Source organism: Neoarius graeffei, chromosome 5, assembly GCF_027579695.1.
Source record: "Neoarius graeffei isolate fNeoGra1 chromosome 5, fNeoGra1.pri, whole genome shotgun sequence".
NCBI lineage: Eukaryota > Metazoa > Chordata > Actinopteri > Siluriformes > Ariidae > Neoarius > Neoarius graeffei.
Genome location: NC_083573.1, coordinates 38,513,028 through 38,539,284, shown reverse-complemented (window position 1 = coordinate 38,539,284; position 26,257 = coordinate 38,513,028). Strand labels below are relative to the sequence as shown.

The 26,257-nt window shown below is 41.7% G+C and overlaps 1 protein-coding gene across 1 annotated transcript in view; it reads left to right on the top strand.

The window, feature by feature from the left end:
• Window positions 1-2,224: 2,224 nt before the first annotated feature.
• Window positions 2,225-26,257, top strand: part of ephb6 (eph receptor B6) — a 183,304-nt gene continuing 159,271 nt past the window's right edge. The window contains exon 1 of the mRNA XM_060921632.1: window positions 2,225-2,428. Coding sequence (XP_060777615.1) covers window positions 2,371-2,428 — 58 coding nt within the window. The 5' untranslated portion in view covers window positions 2,225-2,370. The remainder of the gene's footprint in view (window positions 2,429-26,257) is intronic.

The window sequence follows — 26,257 nt, the reverse complement described above, 5'->3', positions numbered from 1 at the left end:
GTTTGGGTTCATTGTGTTTGCCTGGCTTCTAAAGTGCAAGGTCATGAACTGAACTGAGAACTACTGCAGGGGCTTCACTGCTCTAAACTAACAACAGAGAACTGGGTACAAACTAATCATGGCAGAACTGAGAGCTTCAGAACTACTGAGAGCTACAGAACTGAACCTATGAGCTTTGTCTTACAGGGCAACTGTTTTACTTTGTGCTAGTCTGCACCACAGGCAAGACAGCACTAGTAAAGAAAAATAGAACATGTACACAAAACATGTATTAGTGTAGCTTGGTATGAGAAAACAAAATATTCAAAAGTATCTATGAATGAAGGTAAAATACTGTTGCTGTCTTCAAAAGGGATATAATATCAGTATAATTTTGCATGATTCAACAATACAATATATATGTATCCAACTACAACAGCGACCGTCTTCATTTTTGTCACCCTCACGGATGCGCGATCTGTCGCTGTTGTTGCTGGAGTCATGCTGGCTTCCGGTTTTGCCGAGATATGATAAAATCGTCCTTGTTTTCTTGGCGTTTTTGTCGGACTCTTGCCCCGAAGAAACAATCCTCTTCTTGGGAGCCATGTTTGTTGTGCCGCATTTAATTCTGGGAGATGCATGGCGGAAACTGCCGAGGTAGTTGTCGGGTCCTCCTGGCGGGTATTAAAAGTGACGAAATCTTACATCGGAAAATGGCAACTGCCCTTATTTGGTTGTCATCGCCATTACGTAATATTGCTTAACTTTGATCTGGAAAACGTCGTCAGGTTCGCGCGGCGCAGGTTTCAGTTTATTTACAGCGACGCTAGTTTGCTAAATTGAGAACCATTGAATCCCGAGTCTGATTTTTTTCATTCTGCAAAATTGCAGGTTGTTTAATTTTTCTTCTGCAGTCTTGAAAATCATTCTGCAAAATGCAGACTGCAGACGGGTATTTCGAACACTGCATTTGTATTGTTTAAAAGTAGTTGAACAATGATTCAATGAACAGCTAAAACTCAAACTGTGCTTGATAATATATTTAGAATATGTACTAAAAATGTGTATCTAAGATATTTGGTATACTCTATAAGGGGCCATAATGTTTCATGAAAAGTGATTGAAATTTTGTCATAAAAGTCATAAAATAGCAGCTTTTTCCATAACTTTGAGCTCCTGGTGCCACCATTAACTTTTGAATTTTGTCAAAATATTTCACCCAGTGTGTTTTCTTACCAAAAGGAACATAAAAACAAAAATGCATCATGATCGGAGGAACTTTTCATTTTTAGGGGGCAACTGATGCACCCTAATCCACAGTGTTGCATTACTGCCATCTACAGGTTTACCTTGGCCATGCACTGACAGTTCCATTATTCTGTCACTAAATGAACAGCTGATCACACCGAGGTGCTCGCTGACCGCCGATATTTATTAGTTTGGTCCTGCGTTTCCTTTCCTTCGTATATAACATAACGCCTTTTCTTCTCGCTTTCCGTTACTGTAGTCGGTCTTTCACATTTCATTCGCACACTCACGTCCTCCATTCAAATTTGGATCCCACAATGCCTTGCATGAACGGGGAAAGCCCACCACGTGATGCATGACGTAGTATCTTGAATTGGGTCATGGTGAAGCAGGAAAAAATAGCAGAGAATTTAAGGCCATGTGGCCTTAAATTCATTAATTGTTCTATTAAAAAAAACGAATAAAATTGGAAGTCTGTGATTCGAATTCAGTAGGTTTCGGTCCACTGAACAAAAAATAATTGGGTGTTGGGGAAAATTCTTTTTATGATTTAAACTTGAAAAATCTGAAAGGCAGTATAGCTTTAATTAATTAAAGGAACCAAAAATGACTTATGTCTGTAAAAGGTACTCACACTCATAAGGATAGTAACGTGTGTGTGTGTGTGTGTGTGTGTGTGTGAAGAGAAAACTTCACAAAATATGTTATTGCCTTAAAATGGCTGAAAACTGAACTGAGACAACGTGCCTCTTCACTGCAGTGGATTTTTCCCGGTTTGTTTCACACTGCAGATGCCAAGACATCCGACTGATTGGTGTATTTAGAGTATGGGTGTGAATGCCAAGGACTTACTGTCTTCTACATGTTTCAACAGTTTTTGTACGGACCAGCCAAACACGTTTTCAATTCTTTCATGCAGTCTCTCTCTCTCTCTGATTTCTCAGTCATAATCATACACAGACTCTCCTCCCCCTCTACATCTCTCTCTCTCTCTCTCTCTCTCTCTAATCAGAAATCAAAAAGAGCACACAGACTCCTCCTTCTATTCCCTTGCTCTCCCTCTTTCTCTCTGTCTACCTCTTTTCTTTCTCAGATGCCCCTCTCTCACTCATGCCACTCTTGTAGTGGACTGTACGGACAGAAATGTGGACAATCGTCCTCTCACTCTTCCTCTCACTCCAGCCCGGTTTGGCTGAAGAAGGTAAGGAACTACTACACTTCTTGTATGTCTGTGTGCACGAGACAATGTTTGCGTGTTTGTAAATATATGCACAACAAGTCCAAACACCAGTACAAGCGTATAGACTCTGGATCTCTACAGTCACACAGGAATGAGGGATTTGAAGCTGTTATTTTATGTATGTGTGCAGATGGATGTGTGTACAGACTTCTTTGTTGCGTATGTATGTATGTACATCTGTGTGTTTGATGCATGCCACTTGAAATATTGCTGATACATAGAAACCAGTGTGTGTATATAATATATACAGCGTGTCTGAATGTACTGTAGAGTTAGCTGCTGCATGCAGTTTGATGCGTGCATATAGAACAGTGGAATATGGAAGGAATAAACAAGCATCAATATGCGCTGTTATAAGAAAATAATCAACAACTGGATGGTGTAATGCAGCTAGAGGCAGAATAGAGTTACTATTATTGTTATACTACAAAATTGATTAATTTACAATAACTGCACACCCCATAGTGCTTTATCCCCCTTATACGACAGATTAAAGAATAAAAGAATGTGTCATACATTTTTATTATCCACTTATAGTCACATTTAATATTGTGGAATATGTATGAAACAAGTTAGTTCCTGTTATGACTTAATCATATCCGCTGTAAACAGTCATTCCCTCACCCGCCTCTCTTTTGTCTTTCTTCAAAAAACCCAACTTGTCACGATACCAAGAAGCTGTACACCACTCTGTCCTGAAGACTGTGTGTGAAAACTGACAGTTACAGCTTTACTTCTGACTGTTACAAAGCGCTCAAACTGGACACCATTTTTTTCCATCCGTTATCCATAACCGCTTATCCTGTGCAGGGTCGCAGGCAAGCTGGAGCCTATCCCAGCTGACTATGGGCGAGAGACGGGATACACCCTGGACAAGTCAGCAGATCATCACAGGGCTGACACATAGACACAAGCAACCATTCACACTTACATTCACACTTATGGTCAATTTAGAGCCACCAATTAGCCTAACCTGCATGTCTTTGGACTGTGGGGGAAACCGGAGCACCCGGAGGAAACCCACACGGACACGGGGAGAACATGCAAACTCCATACAGAAAGGCCCTCATTGGCTACTGAGCTCAAACTCAGAACCTTCTTGCTGTGAGGTGACAGTACTAACCACTACACCACTGTGCCACCCCACTGGACACTCCTTCCAAAAATGTTAAATCAGCATCTTATGAATGAATAATGAATGAATAACTTGATTTAAACACAATAAGTTGATCAGCAGAGCTGGTGGGGTCGTGCATGAATAGATACAAATAACTACAAAAACAAAACAAAAACCCTAAAAATACATACGATATTTAAAAAAATAAAAAAACAAAACACCTTAAAATCTGTTGATTATCTGTTAACTGTATTCACATTAAATTAGCACAGCGGTGTAGGGACAGGTGCACTGTCGCCTCACAGCAAGAAGCTTCTGGGTTCGAGCCCAGCGGCCGACGAGGGCCTTTCTTTGTGGAGTTTGCATGTTCTCCCCGTGTCCGCGTGGGTTTCCTCCGGGTGCTCCGGTTTCCCCCACAGTCCAAAGACATGCAGGTTAGGCTAACTGGTGGCTCTAAATTGACCGTAGGTGTGAATGTGAGTGTGAATGGTTGTTTGTCTCTATGTGTCAGCCCTGTGATGATCTGGCGACTTGTCCAGGGTGTACCCCGCCTTTCACCCGTAGTCAGCTGGGATAGGCTCCAGCTTGCCTGCAACCCTGCACAAGGTAAGTGGTTACAGATAATGGATGGATGTCTTACATGTGTATAAGAGAGTGTATGTTAGGGCGCATAAATACTGATGATACACAAACTTACTCTCTGTAAAGTATCTATAGTATCTAAAAAAAAAAACAAGTATGGACGTTCTGAAGGGTTGAAACTAAGACGGGGCAATCTGACTTTTTCTTTTCAGACACCAAAACTGATACTGAACCTCGACTATTAGCTGATATCGATACCCATCTGACATATTTAGGGTTGTAGCCCCATAAGTGGAGAACCCTACTGTGTTTTTTGCTGCTTTATTATTATTTGTGTCTGCCACTGTGGCTTGTATTGGCGTGAGCTGGAATGAGGAATGAGCTAAAAGTATGAAACTTGGCCCAATAACAGGGAATGATGTGCCAGTGCTTCCCAAGAAACATGACCTCAATCAACCAGATGGTGGCGCTGTAATTAAGGCTCAAAATCACAATTTTGGAAACGCCACACCTCTCACACCGTAAGTCTGATTGACTTGAAACTCGACACACAAGTCCAGCTCAATGTGTTCTACAAAAAAAAAAAGCCTCTTGGAGCATAAAAGTCTGCCATGATGGAATTTTTTTTGCTTGCTTGTATAATGTGTAAAACTGTACTACATGGACACTTTGCTGAATTTAGTGATGATGAAACAAGTGTATGATTGGCCTCACTTCTTCTTTAAACAGCATTAAACTAGCTGAGGTGACTTTGCTTGGCTTTATCAAGCCTGAAACCTGCTCAGTGCAGAGGTTTAATTTCGGGCAATTGAACTGCTTCCTTCTGTTGAGCGCAAAAAAGGTTAGAACCTGCAAATTGCCGCTTATGACTATATTTTTTCATGAAAATTGACCAGTCTGTAAATTTTTTTTTTTACTTATGGACTTAAAATGCAGGGAAAAAAAAACACAGCAAAAAAACAGACAAAATCTACACAAAACCACAGCTTTCAAACAAAAATTTTTACAGTGTAAATATAATTAACAGTTATTCCATGAAATCGAGTCGTACATGAGCTGATAGCCGATGAGGTGCATAGCACCGAGTTCACCCATTCACTGGATTTTGAGAAACAGAGCTTTATTTATTTTAAATTTTTTGCAAATTCGATAAATAAAAACTTTATACAAAACATCTGACAAAATCATTTCCGCTTAGAAGGTAAACAAACCGGTGAAATGACAGGAGCAATTTGTGAAAAATGCTATAATAACAATTCTTGAAAAATAAAAAAAGATATGTTCTTACCATAAAATACTTTCATTCCATATTTTGTTGCTTTTTGGTTCAGCAACACGCTCCACCATTTTGTTTTTCTCTACTCAAGGTTTACGAGCTGATATCCTAGTAGTAGAATAGTCAATCAGATCGCATGAATGCTCATATCCAGTGAATGTAGGTAGAATAATAAAGTACGGTAAATAGTATCAATGAAATAAAAGTCGATACTAACACAACAAATTCAATCATGTCTCTTTATATGGAAGCACTTACAGTTCTGACATAAAAAAATCTTTTCCAAACCGAATTCCAACCTTTTGTATTTGTTATAGGATCGGATTAAATTCATTCATTTTTTTCTCTGTGGTACCGATCTGATACTGATCCTGCATATCGTATAGGTGCTATCGCTATCTGAAACTCTTGTTTGGTGAATGCACTGATTTGTGTGCATAGACTTATTTGTTTGTAAGTGTTTTGATGGTTTCTATGTAGTATATTCATGACTGTATTTGTGACTGTGTGTGTGTGTATTTGTGTGTGTGTGCGCGCGTGCGAGTGCATATGTCTGAGTTGTCATTGTGTACTGAACAGGACTCCGCGTGCACTGCCAAGCCATCTTCCCTCATAACAAAAGCAGAGAGGACAGGGCCAGAAGAGGGTGCATAATCAGTCATGTAACCTTTGTCTCGCTCTAACCCTGGTGGCCTCCTTCCCATTCGCCTCCTTTATGATGATATTATAACTGTTACAGATGACCCTCCCACTGTCCCATTCAGCTCTACTGTACAGCTGCCTATCCCTCAGTTACACTTTTTATCCTTTGCCCTCTCTCTCTCTCTCTCTTCTTTCTTATGTGCTTCTTTGTCATCATGTCAAGTGCGATTTGGTGTGTTGTACTCCGTGCTAATGTTTGGTATGAGGTTTTTTTTTATTATTACTACTTTTGGCCTGTGATTATAACTGCAGTTTTGTAATGATGAGATGATACGGGGGCAAATTAAGGGAAATCGATGGAAATAAAACAGCATGTGGTCGGCTCTGATGAAGTAAGGTCTGATTTTGTGTGTATGTATGTGTGTAAGAGAGAGAGAGAGAGAGAGAGAGAGAGATTTATGTACACCAACAGAGCAAATTCACTGACAGTTAACTCAAATGATGAGAAAATGGAACAGATTATACAGTTGCACTCAATTATTCAACCTCCCCTCAGGCTGTTTCTAAGGATTTCCAAATTCAAGCTTGTCTAAAGACCTAGAATATTTTACAATTACCTGCATATCAATTGAATGCCCTATTCAAACTGATGGTGAAAACATATGACGTCATACTTCTGAGTAAAAGGATGTTTTCTTAATCTAGCCATGTCTTAATTATTCAACCTTATTCAGTACCATCAAATGTAGAAAACACGGGCAGCATAACGTCTTTAAAGGGTAACTGCAGCGAAAAATAAACATAGGCTTGAAATATTACACATTAAATGCATATTGTTTCACTGTGTTGCATAAAGCAGTGCTTCAAAATTCTTTTGTATTCCTGCTCACTCAAGGGCACAGCCATATTGCCATTTTGTGGGCGGTGTCTTGACGTAGTACACTGCAAAAAATGGCCTTTCAAAAATAAGAAACAAAAGATTAAAACAAAGCATATTTGCTTGAATCAGGTGAAAAAAATCTGCCAATGGAGCTAGTCAAATTTGACTTGGTAAGATTTCTTAAAGTAAGATGAAAAATCTAACCTGTTTTTAGATGAAATAATTCCAAAATAAGATTGGGAAACTTATTATGCAAGATCTGATTAACTCAAAATAATCAAAATAGTTCTTATAATAAGATCGTACTTCTTACATTTAGCCATTCAAGTCTTTTTTTTGGGCCTTTTCCACCTTTATTGGATAGGACAGTGTAGAGACAAGAAATGAGCAGGGGAGAACTTGGGAAATTACCTCAGGTCGGAATCAAACCCAGGTCCCCAGATTTATGGTATGGCACCTTATCCACCTGAGCCAAAGTGGATGACAAAGTCTTAGCAGTAAAAAACTGAATTTAAGATAAATATACTAATATTAGGATTGTTAAATTCTACAACTAAGCATTGCTAGCTTAAAAGATTCTCCTTTTGTGACCTATAATTAGTAAAGTACTCTAGATATGAGACCAGAGACTATCTTGAATCAAGTTGACGACACATGTAGCATTGCAACAAGTTTATTTTTTTTCCCATTTCAACATTCAAACATTAAAACATCTCTTAAGATTCCACTTCCCCAGGACCTCAGGCACCAAAAAATAAATAAATAAATAAATAAATAAAAATAATAAAGTCTACGCATTTTGACTTGCAGTGCTTACACAACGCCAAAGCAACAGTGCATTTTGGGGGCAAGATTCAAAGATTTCAGTAAAGTTCATTTATTCCCAAAACAAGCATACTTTTTTTTTCTTGAAACAAGATGAACCGCATTTGACAAATGTCCAAAATGTACTTACTTGTTTTAAAAAAAACTTGTTTTATTTTCAACGGTGCTCCAAATAAGACTTTTTCAAGACATTTTGTCTATACAAGATTTTCAAGATGGACTGTCTAAAAACTAGCCTTTCTAGCTAAATGAGGTGGGCAATTATGGCTTATAATAAGGGTGGCTAGATGTTTTGACTTGAAAATAGACAAATAAACTTCCTAAGATTTTTATTTTTTGCAGTGTATCATTGATCGGTTTCCTGTATCTTCATTGGCTTATTGCTGCTCCTGACACCGCCATGCAGCTGGGTGTACAAAACATTGTTGAAAAATGGCAGCGTGTTAAGCCTGTGGTTGCAAAAATAATAAAAGGTGATAATAAGGGAAAGCACTTTTTCTGTGTTCCATTGCCGACAACCGAGTAATGTAAACGACTTGCTAAACAGTGGCTACACAACTTGGGAACAGGTCACACTTTAGAAACACTATCCTGTGGTATAAATTCTGTTGTTTGTGAGGACCATTTTGAGCCTGACTCATTGAAAGGAACCTACAGACCGAACTCTTGGGCTATGCAGATTGTGTGAGACTCAAACCCAATGCCGTGTGAACAACATTCCAACACCATCCACAGGAAAGGGATTCTGGCCATGCAAGCCAATTGGTTAGAATAGTATAGACATTCAAAGCTAATATATTTTGAGGCAATGCCTAAAAGCAGAGCTCCTAAAGAGTGTGAAATGTGTTCGTAAATAATCCCATGTTATTTTTTTTAAAAGCAAATTAAAAATAAGTGCTGGACATAAAAACAAACAAAAAAAACCCAACTATTTTCTTATGTAAATAACGATACAAATTTCATTGTCCGGTGCTCTGTACTTTGCTCTGCTCCACTATAAACTAGCACTTGGCTTCAAGCTGTCACTAGTCTATATTTAGACCAAATAAACTATTGTGGCACATTGCATGTCTATACCTGCATTCACACACTAAATAAATAAATAAATAAATAAGCAAGCTTCATAGCTAGTATGGACACACATATATACATAAACACATGCACACACATGGAGTTTCTATATATAATAGGCTGCTTACTGATTTGCGAGTTCTCCATTTGGTGCTGTCCCTCTCACATCAGGCTACCATGCTATCATGGTGTATGTATAGTCCATTTATAGTGCAGGCTTGTGCGCAACATATGTTTCCAAACTGGGTTTCTCCATGAAGCAATTCAGTGACTGTGCCTGTATTACGTATATCGCATAAAAGTTTGTGCTGTTTACAACAAACACATTCATTGTCAGTTTTCCACTTGGCACACTTTCCACATCGGTACCAGATAGCTGCTGGACCTTTTAACCTGCCTTCCTGATTTTGTATTTGCAAAGAACCACTGATTTCATCATTAGAATCATCTGATGATTTGCTGCTGAAGTCATTTACCAGATACAGGTAGTCCTTTTCCTGAGGTTCATACAGATATCTGGTTTCTCCAGTGTCCATACTGACTTGAAGATAACTCTTTCATCTGACTAAATCCAGGCTAAGAAGTATGTTTACATCGGCTACACTTAACTTCTGGTACCTGGCTATCAACGACTTCACATCACATCCTGGACGCTATATTGGTTGCCCATGTGCAATAAAACTTGACATTCTTTTGGACTTTTAAGCTTATGATAGCTAATCAGGTGGCTACACTTGTGTGCATTGTTATAATTACGGCTTGTACTATCAATATCAGTGGCATGGTAGTGCAGTGGTTAGCACTGTTGCCCCACAGGGGCCTTTCTGTGTGGAGTTTGCATGTTCTCTCCGTGTCTGTGTGGGTTTCCTCCGGGTGCTCCAGTTTCCCCCACAGTTCAAAGACATGTGGTTAAGTTAACAGGCTCCTCTAAATTGCCAGTGTGTGTGTGAATGGTTGAGAGGAGAAAACCTCTATAATAATCCAGTAGAAGGCAACAGGAAACCACGACTGTAATTCTTCTCGGAAGACTTTTATGGCTGGAAGAAAAGCTGTCAGAGCGGCCACGTCACTGCAGTGATATGCCAAATAGACAGAGCTATAGATCATGTTTAAATGCTGTGCTGGTAGCCCTTAAAAAGTGAAACCACCACCACAGTTCTAGCGCCCCTGCTGGCTGGTTGCAGTACAGTTTTTAGCCCCACCCATCTCCATGTGTTTCAATGACCTTCCACATCCTTTTGTCCATGTCACTTTTCTCGTCTAAACGGTCTTTCCATTTACAGTGTCTGATTCAAACTGTTAGTTTTCTCTATGCTGATCTGTGTGTATTTTTTTATTTTCCCCTAGAAAATAGTTTTTGGGAATGAAGTAATTGACAGCCTTGGCCAGTAAAGATCGACTGCAGCACCCTGTCTGTTCATTACATATACCTACTCATTTTTTAACTTTTCTGGACACATGCACTAACACAAACTGTTAGCTATTTCAATTAAAAAACATTTGAAACATTTGAGAGGTTTAACAGTAAAAGGCTGGTTTAATTACGCCAACTACCTAGCCATATAGTCATCTTGATAGCTATATTATTTCAGCATTAATGACATCCAGCCAACTAGCTATCGAAATCTGCGCAAAATTGTTACAAAATTTGTTCGTCAGTGAACACATACACTACCAATAACATTAGGATGGATTTTATAAGTAGGCTGGTTAGTTTACAGTTTGCTTGGAATAGCCATGTGTCCCATATAATGAGTTACTAAGTCACAGTGCACTGCCGGGTAGTGTTGTGCATGAACGCGTTCAAAAGAACACGTTCACTGAACACGCTCGTTTTTCCATGAACTTTGAACTGAACGCAACAACTTTGTAATGAAAGAACTTGAACGTGAATTCGTTCAAATTATGCGACATAAACGACAAACATGAAGATGAACGAAACATGAAACCTGATGAATTGAGTGGCACGTCTACTTGCAAGATATTTTACGTTCTACTACTTCACTGTCAGTCTGATGTTGTTGTCACTCACTGCCCTGAGGTGCCGCGTGTGTGCAATGCATCATGGATAACGTAGTGTGAAGCCGGAGATAGTGGATGGCTCTATGATTTGGCTCCATACTACGTTACCCATGATGCAGCAGAGCAGAGTAGGCGTAACCCAGCGTTCCCTAGCTACAGGCAGCAGACAGCGCGCACACCACAGCCGGCGCACACTCACAGCAACATGGCCAGTGAAAGTTCAAGTAGCGGCATGGAGAACATAGATGAGACGGATTCTCCTCATGGTTATTTACAGCAATTTTACACAATTTCACACAAAGACTCAGACGGTAAAAACCTTACCTTTCTGTGTAAGCTCTGTCCACCTGCTCTGAAAAAACAAGTAAGAACATCGACAACGTCATTCTCAAATTTGAAACGACACATTGAGTTGAAGCATCTGTCCAGTTTCAAAGCATATATGCAAGTCCTCGAGGATCAGAAGGGAAAGGGCAAGAAGATCCCCTGCCAAAATCCCAAAATCCAAGTCACACTGCCTGCAGCCTTCAAGAGTACCACTGTCTCCCAGCAGCAGGTAGATAAACTGATTATTGACTACATTGTGGAAGATTTACAACCACTAAGCAAAGTGTCCTTTTTCCATATATAGTATGTACAATAACTTCCATTTTGTGTGATAGAATATAATATCTATAATATGTGAGTAGTTTTGAGCTAGAATGTAGCATATGATTTTAGTCTTTATTTTCATATCCCGCCTAAAAGTAAAATGAACTGAACTTTGAACTAGTTCAGAATTAAAACTGTGAACTATGAACGTGACCAGTTCACTTTTAACATGTTTGAACTGAACTTGAACTAGTTCAAAAAAAGTGTGAACTTGCACAACACTGCTGCCGGGACATTCCAGTATGGTGAACTGGTAATGTAAGTCACATCAATGTCAGCGAATTTCCAGTTCATGTTAATGTAATAAATATCCTTAGATACATCTGTATTAATGAAATACCGGTATATCCAGCTGAAACTGTTTAAGCTCTCTGGATAGATGTAATAAAGAGAATTTCAGAAAGTCACCATATTTATCTGATCATTTCTACCGCTGTCCATTGGGAGAAGGGGTCGGGACTACCAAAGGAGTCGGTGTAACTGACGTCAACTCATGTCTCTACTACACAGACTCAGAAAGTCTGTACTGTGCAGACTTTGACTCCAAACTGGACAACATGGTGGAGGAATTTTGGCTACATTTCTATAGAAGGCAATGGAGCCATGCTGTCCATGTACGTATTTTGCAGCTAATGTTCAGTACTGCTGGTTTTTACATCATTTGCTAGACTGCAAGGCTACAGAATTGTGGTAAAACATAATTAGGCCATTGGAAACTCAATTACACTTAATTTGCTTCAACTGTGATACATACTGTATATAAATCCTACCATGCATGTGTTCAAGTTCAGCAACAAACATAGCAAAGAAAGCATGAGCCCTCACAGAAACTAAGAGAATGAGTTATTTTGTTACACCTACAAGACAAGCCAATATCCCAGACACTTCCAGTTCCAGGAGACACAGTTGGTGGTATCATATCATATTATAAGTTTAAAAGTTTTAAACTTAAAAATTAAATTAAAACTCATTGTACTGCAGGAAACCTACCTGGGCATGGAAGAAAGAGCACAATTTCACCAAGAAGAATCTGACATTTGAACAGAAAAGCTGAAAAAAAAAAAAAAAAAAAATATATATATATATATATATATATATATATATATATATATATATATATATATATATATATATATATATATTAGTGCCAAAGACTTGCAGTATGACCCAGTATTGTAGTCGAGTCACTAAACCTCGAGTCCGAGTCCCCAGTGTTCAAGTCTGAGTCAAGTCCAAGCCACTAAAAAAAATTTTGAGTCGAGTCTGAGTCGAGTCCGCCACTCCAACTGCACCATTTGGCTGTTTTAGTGCCATTAACTTTAGTTTGTTCCTGAACATGACGTATGAACAGGTGAATGTGCTTCTCTTTGTCAGGGAGTGTGAAGTATTCTGTCAGAGATGGTTGCTTGACAGATGTAAGTGCAGAAGGTGTGTTTATTAATACAAGTGAAGAGGGTAAACAATCCAGAATGGCAGGCAAAATCATAAAATGGTGAAACAGGCGATAGGTCAAGCAAGGCACAAACAGGCTATCGTAGACTCGGCAGAATCAAAGACGAGAAACAGAAAATCAGAGATCAGGAACCCAAACAAAGAAATAAGGCTCGGTAATGGGTCAGCAACACAACTCAATACTTCGCAAAGTAAGTGTGTTTTCACAGTTTTTATATCGGTGTACTGATTGTGCCTTAATCCTGTGCAGGTGTGAGTCATTTACAGCATGTGCATGTGCTGTCCGGAGCACGCCCGAGAGTCTATCTGATGCATGGACCAAGGCACGCAGGTGTGACACTCTTGCATGAAATTAGTACAAAATTAATGTAGATATAAATATCTTATGTCAAATTATTATGGCATGTTACCAAAAAAATCAAGAAAAAAATCTGAGTCCTTGTCTCCATTTTCCAAGTCCAAATACAGTTAATGCACGAGTCCGAGTCCAAGTCCGAGTCATCAGTGCTGAAGTCCAAGTCAAGTCATGAGACCTTAAAATTAGGGCACGAGTTGGACTCGAGTCCAAGTCCAATGAATTCATTCCAGGACTCCTTGCCACATTACTCTTGATCGGGATGCACAGAAAAACTTGACTTGAATATGCAAAAAGGAGTTTGCACAGGCCTATAGTGCTCTGGAAGACAGTTTTATGGAGTGATGAAACTAAACAGGAACTATCTGAAACCATGGATCAGCTGTACATCTGGCAGAAGAAAGACCAGGTTTATGATCCCCGTGGTCAAGCATGGAGGTGGGTCAAGGCGGTTGTAGGACCTGACAGTCTTGACTGTATGACTGCCTCATGGACTCTTTGAAATACCAGGCTATATAGGAGAATGAGATTCTTTTAGTACATTGTGGCAGTGGGGGCACGGTCGAGCACCAGTTTGTGAATGAAGGGCGAGGCTGGGTAAGTTAAGTGGCAAAATGATCATGCCTGTGTCATATTAATGGTGTGTGTGTTTTGCAGTGACAGCTGAGGGCTTATGTGGAGGAAGCAGAGAGGAAGAGAGCTTCCCTTTGCACTGTATTTGTGTGTGTGCGTGTGTGTGTGTGAGAGATAGAGAGAGACACGAGACACATACAGACAAAGTGCTTCACTGCAAGCTGAAGAGCTTAAATAAAGTTTCTGAGGTAACTAACCTGCCATCCCAGTACTTCAATTTCCCAACAAAAGTGTTACATGGGTAAACTGAAGCTTTGTGATCACTGGACTTTCCAGCAAGACAATAATCATAAACATACATCCGAGTCAACCAAAGGGAATGATTTTCTGGGATCAGTCCTGGATTTACCATCTCTGTGCCTATCTTAGTCCCCAGCTTTAAATCCCATTGAAAATCTATGATGGGATTTAAAGAAAGCTGTGGAGACATGGAAACCAGGGAACATTCATAAGTTGGAAGCTTTTGTACATGACGAATGGGCAAAGATTCCAGCTGAGAGACGTCAGAAGCCTGTAAGCACCAAGTGGAAACATTTATTGAAGGTTATAAAAGTATAAAGAAAGCTACACAAAATAACTTTGGAGGTTAAATGATTTTGCACATGGACATTTGTAGGAGAATAGAGTTCTTTTAAACTGTTAATCGTAAACTCAATATTATATGCTAAAAATCACTAACGTAGTCAAATAGTTTCTTTGACTGTTGATATGTTTTCATTACAGATATTTATATTATATTTTGAGTGCAACTGTAGCTTGTGCAGTGTCTTGCAAAAGTATTCATCCCCCTTGGTGTTTGTCCTGTTTTGTTGCATGACAAGCTGGAATTAAAATGGATTTTTGGAGGGTTAGCACCATTTAATTTACACAACATGCCTACCACTTTAAAGGTGCACATTGTTGTTTTATTGTGACCAGTGTTGCCAGATTGGGCGGGTTTAGGTGCTTTTTGGCTGGTTTTGAACATATTTTGGGGTGGAAAACGTTAGCAATATCTGGCAACACTGATTGTGACATGAACAATAATTAAGATGAAAACAAACAAACAGAAAGCTGGAGTGTGCATAAGTATTCACCCCCTTTCATATCTCATCTCATTATCTCTAGCCGCTTTATCCTTCTACAGGGTCGCAGGCAAGCTGGAGCCTATCCCAGCTGACTACGGGCGAAAGGCGGGGTACACCCTGGACAAGTCGCCAGGTCATCACAGGGCTGACACATGGACACAGACAACCATTCACACTCACATTCACACCTACGGTCAATTTAGAGTCACCAGTTAACCTAACCTGCATGTCTTTGGACTGTGGGGGAAACCGGAGCACCTGGAGGAGACCCACGCGGACACGTGGAGAACATGCAAACTCCACACAGAAAGGCCCTCGCCGGCCCCGGGGCTCGAACCCAGGACCTTCTTGCTGTGAGGCGACAGCGCTAACCACTACACCACCGTGCCACCCCCCCCTTTCATATGAAAACCCTAAATAAGAGCTGGTCTAACCAATTCACTTCATAAGTCACATAATTAGCTGATTAAGATCCACCTGTGTGGATCTTAAATATGTCACATGATCTGTCACATGATGTCTGTATAAATCAACCTGTTCTGGAAGGACCCTGACTCTACAACACTACTAAGCAAGCAAAATGAAACCCAAGGAGCACTCCAAACAGGTCAGAGACAAAGTTGTGGAGAAGTATAGATCAGGGTTGGGTTCTAAAAATATCCCAAACTTTGAATATCCCAGGGAGCACCATTAAATCCATTATAGCAAATGGGAAGAATATGGCACCACTACAAACCTGACAAGAGAAGGCTGCCCGCCAAAACTCACAGACCGGGCAAATAGGGCATTAATCAGAGATGCAACAAAGACACTAACAGTTCCTGATGTGGGTGGAGCACAGAAGCACAGCATGCGAGAGTTGATGTTATACCCAAGCACTTTATTGAGCTTTTCAGCTTTTTTTTTTCACTTACTCACTCACTCACACATGCATTGTGGGCGGGGAGAGAACCCCTTTTCTCTGCTCCCTCTCTCCTTTTATGCTTCACCCCTGTAACAAACAAACACACACACACACAATAATTGACAGCAGGTGGAATGACTTAGCCACTTACCTTCCCCGACCCCGCCCTCCATTCACAGACTGCTGCTTGGCCACGCCCCCACTGCCACAGACACCAAAGATAATACTGAAGGAGCTGCAAAGATCCACAGCGGAGATGGGAGTAGCTGTCCATAGGACCACTTTAAGCCATACACTCCACAGAGTGGGGCTTTATGGAAGAGTGGCCAGAAAAAAGCCATTGCTTAAAGCTTAAAAAAAACAAACACACATTTGGAGTTTGCCCAGCAGCATGTGGCAGACTCCCCAAATGCATGGAAGAAGATTCTTTGGTCAAATGAGACTAAAATTGATCTTTTTGGCCATCATGGGAAATGCCATGTGTGGCGCAAAGCCAACACCCTGAGAACACCATTACTACAGTGAAGCATAGTGGTGGCAGCATCATGCTGTGGGGATATTTTTCATCTGCAGGGACATGAAAGCTGGTCAGGACTGAAGGAAAGATAGATGGCACTAAATACAGGGCAATTCTGGAGAAAAACCTGTTTGAGTCAGCCAGAGGTTTGAGACTGGGACGAAAGTTCACATTCCAGCAGGACAATGACTCTAAACATACTGCTAAAGCTACACTGGAGTGGTTTAAAGGGAAGCATTTAAATATCTTGGAATGGCCTAATCAAAGCCCAGACCTCAATCCAATTGGTAACCTGTGGCATAACTTGAAGATTGCTGTACACCAGGGGTGTCCAAACTGATCCATAAAGGGCCATGTGGCTGCAGGTTTTCATTCCAGCCATGCAGCAGCACACCTGATTTGGCTTATTCAATCAACTGACACACCCACCCTTTAATCAAGGGTGGGTGTGGCTGCAAGTATTTGACTGTGTGAAGACAGTTCAGTTGATTGAATGAGCCAAGTCAGGTGTGCTGCTGCATGGCTGGAATGAAAACCTGCAGCCACATGGCCCTTTATGGATCAGTTTGGACACCCCTGCTGTACACCAAGGCAACCCATCTAACTTGAAGGAGTTGGAGCAGTTTTGCCTTGAGGAATGGGCAACATTCCCAGTGGCTAGATGTGCTAAGTTAATAGAGACATAGAGACTTGCAGCTGTGATTGCAGCAAAAGGTGTCTCTACAAAGTATTGACTTTTTTTTGGGGGGGTGAATTCCTGTGCACACTCCAGATTTCTGTTTTTTCATCTTAATTATTGTTTGTGTCACAATAAAACAACAATTTTTACCTTTAAAGTGGTAGGCATGTTGTGTAAATCAAATGGTGCTAACCCCCCAAAAAATCCATTTTAATTCCAGCTTGTAATGCGACAAAACAGGATAAACATCAATGCGGGTGAGTACTTTTGCAAGACACTGTATTTACACAGAAAGAGAGACAGAGAGAGAGAGAGATGCCCCAGTAATGTGTGATCGGTTGATTCATACTGCACTAATGCTGTATTAACCCAATCGCACTGCAATCATCATTCTGCCACACATTTAATCGTTGTAAACTCGCACAGACGCTCCCCCACTGCACACTGCAACATGTTACATTATTGAACTGAGCTGAACTGAACTGCACTCTTTTTTTTTTTTTGTAGACTGAATTGTTTCCAATGGGAGAATCGTGCCTGAGTATAGTGACATAATTAACACAAGTAGAAAATACATTACAGCATACATTTAGCACCAGACTAAAAAAGAAAATACAGCAGATACTGTGGGTTTTAGTGGAATACAGTAACAATACTCAAGCATATGTTTTCTATTTACATAGTATGAGCTGAATTACATCACAATATTACTACAATATAGTTTTAATTTTTCCACCAAATAGCATGGTAGCTTAATAGATGACCTTCTATACTTTTCCAACCGAATCTCTGAGTAGCATGTTCTCTTATTGTTACATTACATTACAGGTATTTAGCAGATGCTCTTATCCAGAGCGATGTACAACAGACCCCTCACATACCCACAGCAGTAGGCAGCCAGGGGAGCAGTTGGGGGTTTGGTGCTTTGCTCAAGGGCACTTCAGCCATTCCTGCTGATCCAGGGAATCAAACCGGTGACCTTTTGGTCACAAAGCCTTCAGACCATGTCTTCCCCTATTATATTCCCCTATTATATATTTAATATACATGACTGACACATTCACAAACTCTGGTACCAATCATTTTAGATGTTTTAATGTACATTTATATTCATTTATGTAGGGAAGTGGTAATTCTACAGAATGATTACAACAGGATATTTAGATTTAGGTTCTTTTATTCCAGATAGCCAAGTTTTTGTTGTGTATTCTGGCCACTAGGGGCAGTGTAGCACCTTTAGATACAGGCATGCTTAGTAGAAGTTGTTTGAGGGGTTTTGTGTGCATTTTGTGTGTGTGTGTGTGTGTGTGTGTGTGTGTGTGTGTGTGTGTGTGAATTGCATCAGCTTGAAGCAGTTTGCAATTTGTGTAACTAGAACCTTGTTACACAATACAGTGCTGACTACTTGTTGAAATGAAACAGAATTTGGAGAGTAATAAATGCATTTGTTATCATATTTTCATGAAATGCAGTTTCCAAGTTAGTAGAACAAATGCTTTCAGGTTCTCTTCAAGCATGAGTGGAAAGTTACCCTCACACCGAGTTTCTCCTGTTCAGCACTGAAACTTATTTTTTTAATGAATTTGAAAGATAAAGGTATTTTATTTTCGTAAATAAAATCCGAACACAAGCTCAATGGTTTTGCCATCGCCAGATCTGAACCAAAATAAAGAACGCCAAAGGAAAGTATTGTGTCCTATTGTGTGTTCATGAAATCCACAAGTTACATTTACACCACAGAAATACTGTATATTGAAGAGAATACAATCCATGAATAGATCTCATAAACCAAATCATGGACTGAATCATTTGTCTTCAACCTGAGCACTACTGCTACTTAATGTTCCTTTCCTAGCAGCACTGGTGAACACAATTAACTGTACTTTCACATCAATGACAGTTATCCACAATAAATTATATTTCACTGCATACTCTCACAGAATGAGATTGGCACAGTTCAAAATATCACGAGAGATTTCATAACCTGAACAAAGTGCCACTATGCAAATTATGTAAAATTGAGAATATAGGTGACACTGTGACACAACAGGTGGTAAAGTTACTGGCTCACAGCTCCAGAGCACCTGATTTTATCCTGAGTTAGAGGTCAACTCTATGTGTGCATTTGTGTTTCTTCTGTGTTCTCCAGTTTCCTCCCACCTTTTAAAAACAGGTGAGGTGTAGGCGGATTGGCAAAGATAAATTGCCCTGAGGTGTGAATGAGTGTGTGAATATCTTTGTATATGCACTGGCATTCCATCCAGAGTGTCTTCCTGTCTTACACAGGAATTGAATCCGGATCCACAACAACCCTGACGAATAAAATAAAGCCTTACTGAAGGAACAAAAGAAGGAAGGAAGGAAAGAAACAAGAATACATCTCAAACGCAGTCACTCATTCACTAAGCACGTGATCCTCTCAGGGTTGCTGAGGATGCAGAGCCTATACCAGGAACCAGGGTGTGAGACAGGAACCAATCCATTGCAGGGCACAATGTGTACACACATTCACACACTCCTTCACACCCACTTGGGGCAATTTACATTAGCCAAGTCACCAACTGGTATGTTATTTGAATGCTGGGAGAAAACCAGAGGACCCAGAAGAAACCCATGCAGATACAGGGACAATATGCACATAAATGAACTTAGGACTCAGGAGCTATGAGGTAGCAACACTACATGCTCCACCACAGTGTAAGAGAATACATTTCCTACACACACACACACACACACACAACCCCGATTCCAAAAATGTTGGGACAAAGTACAAATTGTAAATAAAAACGGAATGCAATAATTTACAAATCTCAAAAACTGATATGGTATTCACAATAGAACATAGACAACATATCAAATGTTGAAAGTGAGACATTTTGAAATTTCATGCCAAATATTGGCTCATTTGAAATTTCATGACAGCAACACATCTCAAAAAAGTTGGGACGGGGCAATAAGAGGCTGGAAAAGTTAAAGGAACAAAAAAGGAACAGCTGGAGGACCAAATTGCAACTCATTAGGTCAATTGGCAATAGGTCATTAACATGACTGGGTATAAAAAGAGCATCTTGGAGTGGCAGCGGCTCTCAGAAGTAAAGATGGGAAGAGGATCACCAATCCCCCTAATTCTGCACTGACAAATAGTGGAGCAATATCAGAAAGGAGTTCGACAGTGTAAAATTGCAAAGAGTTTGAACATATCATCATGTACAGTGCATAATATCATCAAAAGATTCAAAGAATCTGGAAGAATCTCTGTGCGTAAGGGTCAAGGCCAGAAAACCATACTGGGTGCCCATGATCTTCGGGCCCTTAGACGGCACTGCATCACATACAGGCATGCTTCTGTATTGGAAATCACAAAATGTGAAGGGTGGCATGGTGGTGTAGTGGTTAGCGCTGTCGCCTCACAGCAAGAAGGTCCAGGTTCGAGCCCCATGGCCGGCGAGGGCCTTTCTGTGCGGAGTTTGCATGTTCTCCCCGTGTCCACGTGGGTTTCCTCCAGGTGCTCTGGTTTCCCCCACAGTCCAAAGACATGCAGGTTAGGTTAACTGGTGACTCTAAATTGACCGTAGGTGTGAATGTGAGTGTGAATGGTTGTCTGTGTCTATGTGTCAGCCTTGTGATGACCTGGCGACTTGTCCAGGGTGTACCTCGCCTTTCACCCGTAGTCAGCTGGGATAGGCTCCAGCTTGCCTGTGACCCTGTAGAACAGGATAAAGCGGCTAGAGATAATGAGATGAGATGAGATTATCTGTGAACACAATTCACCGTGCCAGCCGCCGTTGCCAGCTAAAACTCTATAGTTGAAAGAAGAAGCCATATCTAAACATGATCCAGAAGCGCAGACGTCTTCTCTGGGCAAAGGCTCATTTAAAATGGACTGTGGCAAAGTGGAAAACTGTTCTGTGGTCAGACGAATCCAAATTTGAAGTTCTTTATGGAAATCAGGGACGCCGTGTCATTCGGACTAAAGAGGAGAAGGATGACCCAAGTTGTTCTCAGTGCTCAGTTCAGAAGCCTGCATCTCTGATGGTATGGGGTTGCATTAGTGCGTGTGGCATGGGCAGCTTACACATCTGGAAATACATCATCAATGCTGAAAGGTATATCCAGGTTCTAGAGCAACATATGCTCCCATCCAGACGACGTCTCTTTCAGGGAAGACCTTGCATTTTCCAACATGACAATGCCAAACCACATAGCGCATCAATTACAGCATAATGGCTGCGTAGAAGAAGGGTCCAGGTACTGAACTGGCCAGCTTGCAGTCCAGATCTTTCACCCATGGAAAACATTTGGCGCATCATAAAACGGAAGATATGACAAAAAAGACCTAAGACAGTTAAGCAACTAGAATCCTACATTAGACAAGAATGGGTTAACATTCCTATCCCTAAACTTGAGCAACTTGTCTCCTCAGTCCCCAGACGTGTACAGACTGTTGTAAAGAGAAAAGGGGATGTCTCACAGTGGTAAACATGGCCTTGTCCCAACTTTTTTGAGATGTGGTGTTGTCAAAGAAATTTAAAATCACCTAATTTTTCTCTTTAACTGATACATTTTCTGAGTTTAAATGTTTGATATGTCATCTATGTTCTATTCTGAATAAAATATGGAATTTTGAAACTTCCACATCATTGCATTCCGTTTTTATTTACAATTTGTACTTTGTCCCAACATTTTTGGAATTGGGGTTGTCTCATCTCATTATCTCTAGCCGCTTTATCCTTCTACAGGGTCGCAGGCAAGCTGGAGCCTATCCCAGCTGACTACGGGCAAAAGGCGGGGTACACCCTGGACAAGTCGCCAGGTCATCACAGGGTTGACACATAGACAACCATTCACACTCACGGTCAATTTAGAGTCACCAGTTAACCTAACCTGCATGTCTTTGGGGGAAACCAGAGCACCCGGAGGAAACCCACGCGGACAACATGCAAACTCCACACAGAAAGGCCCTCGCCGGCCCCGGGGCTCGAACCCAGGACTTTCTTGCTGTGAGGCGACAGCGCTAACCACTACACCACCGTGCCGCCTGAATTGGGGTTTTTATATATATATATATATATATATATATATATATATATATATATATATATATATATATATATATATATATATATATATATATATATATATATATATATATATATATATATATATATCTCTCTCTCTCTCCCCAGAGTGCTTTTGGATGTCAGGGCAGACACACTTTAAATTTGCGACATGCTATTTATTTGCTCCGACACTCACTGAAAAATCACATCAGATTCCTACCGTGTGATGTTTGATTAGATCAGATCAGATCAGATTAGATTAGATAAAACTTTATTGATCCCTTTGGGAGGGTTCCCTCAGGGAAATTAAGATTTCAGCAGCATCATTACAGATAAACAGAGAAAAGAAATAGATAAAAACTTCTAGATAAATTAAAATAAATTAAGTATTTACATATACAAATATAAAAGAATAAGATATGGGTAAGAGAGGGAGGGGGGGAAGGGGCTAGGCTAGGCTACTGCTCCTTCCCATCCTCTGTCCTCCTGTTACCCCTCCTCCCCCCCAGAGAGGAGTGAGGGACATCATCCACAGTCTGATGGCGTGAGGGACAAAGGAGTTTTTGAGTCTGTTCGTCCTGCACTTGAGAAGGAGCATTCTGTCACTGAACAGGCTCCTCTGGTTGCTGATGACGGTGTGCAGAGGGTGACTGGCATCGTCCATGATGTTCAATAGTTTGTCCATAGACCTCTTCTCTGCCACCATCACCAGAGAGTCCAGCTTCTTGCCGACCACAGAGTGGGCCTGCCTGATCAGTTTGTCCAGCCTGGATGTGTCCTTCTTGGATGTGCTGCCCCCCAGCACACCACGGTGTAAAACAGGACACTGGCGACCATGGACTGATAGAACATCCACAGGAGTTTCCTGCAGATGTTAAAGGACCGCAGCCTCCTAAGGAAGTATAGCCTGCTCTGTCCCTTCCTGTATAAGTGATTGGTGTTGCAAGTCCAGTCCAGCTTGCTGTCCAGCCACAGCCCGAGGTACTTGTAGGAATCCACAGCCTCCACCTCGACTCCCTCGATCAGAACTGGTCGTGACCTTGGTCCGGACCTCCCAAAGTCAATGACCAGCTCCTTGGTCTTCGAGGTGTTGAGCTGCAGATGGCTCCTGTTGCACCACACAGCAAAGTCCCTCACCAGGCTCCTATACTCCTCCTCTCTGTCATCACTGATACACCCAACGATGGCTGTGTCATCGGCAAACCTCTGAATGTGACACAGCTCCGAGTTGTAGCCGAAGTCCGCGGTGTACAGGGTGAAGAGAAGAGGGGCCAGCACCATGCCCTGGGGTGCTCCAGTGCTGCTAATTACAGTGTCTGACGTGATGTCCTTCAGCCTGACGTACTGCGGCCTGTCAGTGAGGTAGCTGCAGATCCAGGTGACCAGCCAGGGGTCCACTTGCATCCTGTTCAGTTTGTCCTGAAGCAGTAGGGGTTGGATGGTGTTGAAGGCACTCGAGAAGTCCAAGAAGAGGATCCTCACTGTGCCATTTCCCTTATCCAGATGCGAGTGGGCTCGGTGTAGCAGGTAGAGGATGGCGTCTTCCACACCAACACCTGCCCAGTACGCAAACTGCAGACAGTCCTGGGCATGTTGTACCTGGGGTCTGAGGAGGCTGAGGAAGAGCCGCTCCAACGTCTTCATCAGATGTGAAGTGAGCACCACCGGTCGGAAGTCGTTCAGCACGCTGGGCCGATTCTTTTTGGGAACTGGAACGATACATGATGTCTTCCAGAGGGTTGGCACTCTCCCCAGCTGCAGGCTGAGGTTGAAGATTCATTGGAGTGGTTCACCCAGTTCAGCAGCGCAGGTCTTCAGTAATCAGGGACACACCTTGTCTGGGCCTGCTGTTTTCCTGGGGTGAAGCTTCCTCAGTTGACCTCTGACCTGGTCTGCAGTAATGCATAGAGGAGTCTGTGTTGAGGTGGGGGAGGAGGGGGAGGAGGGGGCTGCTGTGATGACTGGGGGGAGGTGTGTTGAGGGAAGAAGGAGAGATGGCTGCAGTGAGGGAGAGGGTGGGGGGGACGTGGGCTGGTTGAACCGATTGAAGAAGTCATTCAACTCGTTCGCCCTCTCCACTGTCCCCTCAATGACTCTGGTCTTTGTATGGTGGCCTGTGATGGTTTTCACACCTTCCCAGACCTCCCTCATGCTGTTCTCCTTCATCTTCTGCTCCACCTTTCTCCTGTAGCTGTCCTTAGCTTCCCTCATGCAGTGTTTCACCTCCTGCTGTGCTGCTTTCATCGCCTCCCTATCCCTGCTCCTGAAGGCGGCCTTCTTCCTGTTGAGGACAGCTTTGACTTCCTGTGTTACCCATGGCTTGTTATTAGGGTAACACCGTACAGTCTTAGCAGGGGAGACCACGTCTGCACAGAAGTTGAGGTAATCTGTCAGACAGTGTGTCAGCCCCTCTCTGTCCTCACAGTGTGGGCTAAGCAGCACATCCCAGTCCATGATGTCATAGCAGTCTCTGAGGGCATCTTCCATTTCAGGGGACCACCTCCTGATGGAGCTAGTTGTTGCAGGCTGCCTTTGAACCAGGGGGGTGTACTTCGGCTGTAGAAGAACCAGGTTGTGGTCAGACTTCCCTAGTGGGGGAGGGGTGTAACTCTGTATACATCCCTCACATTAGCATACAGCAAGTCAATTGTCCTGTTGTTCTTTGTTGGACAATCCACAGCCTGGTAAAAAGCAGCCAAAGTAGAGTTGGGGCATATTTTGAAAAACAAATCAGTGTTTGGGGCTGGTTTGCTGGCATGATGCACTCAGGCAGACCGGAAATACCTGCGTGAAATCCCCAATCACAACAAACGCCCTCAATCACTTCGCTGCTGCACTGGTACCATGACGCTTCAGTGCACAGTGAGATCATGGTTTATGGTTTTTGTGTGGTGGGTATACATCTCCACATTTCAATCATGCCAAAAAGAGGCACGAATGGACTCAGTGCCCCACAGATTCATATTTTTGACAGCTAAATGAGAGTAGGACAGAAGAGCCAGAAAGAGAAGAGGAAAGAAGTAAAACCAAAACCGAAGTCTGAAGTATTAAGTAAGCCTAAGTATATAGGTGCGAATCAAGATTGTGGCATTTGTGCAGTAAATGCACTCTGCAGAGGGTATTATGATTATTATTATTATTATTTTTAACTGCAACAGAACTCATTTAAATTTTGGTTAGTGGTGTTCTGGCAGTAGTTCAGGTAATAAAACAGCATTATTGTATAATACATGTTGTCATATTATATATATATATATATATATATATATATATATATATATATATATATATTCTATCCACATTCACTGGATATGAGCAATCACACACTCTGATTGGCTACTCTAATACTAGTCTGTCATCTCATATACCATCCATTGTCCATAACCGTTTATCCTGTGCAGGGTCGCGGGCAATCTGGAGCCTATCCCAGCTGACTACGGGTGAGAGGCGGGGTACACCCTGGACAAGTCACCAGGTCATCACAGGGCTGACACATTGATGGGATTGAGATGCTGGCCTCTTCTGCCCCTCGGACCTGCTTGATCCATCCTGGTGCCCTGTGTCTGGTCGGAGTTTTATCGCCCCACTCCTGTGAAGGACGGCCCCATGAGGACAGTTGAGGGTTATACCTGTTAAAAGTGTTAATATTATAGTCAGGCTGTCTGTTGTTGCCCAAATGAGGATGGGTTCCCTTTTGAGTCTGGTTCCTCTCGAGGTTTCTTCCTCATGTCGTCTGAGGGAGTTTTTCCTTGCCACCGTCGCCACAGGCTTGCTCATTGGGGATAGATTAGGGATAAAATTAGCTCATGTTTTAAGTCGTTCAAATTCTGTAAAGCTGCTTTGCGACAATGTTTATTGTTAAAAGCGCTGTACAAATAAACTTGATTTGATTTGACACATAGAGACAAACAACCATTCACACTCACAGTCAATTTAGAGCCACCAATTAACCTAACCTACATGTTTTTGGACTGGTGGGGGAAACCGGAGCACCTGGAGGAAACCCACACAGACACGGGGAGAGCATGCAAACTCCACACAGAAAGGCCTTCGCCGG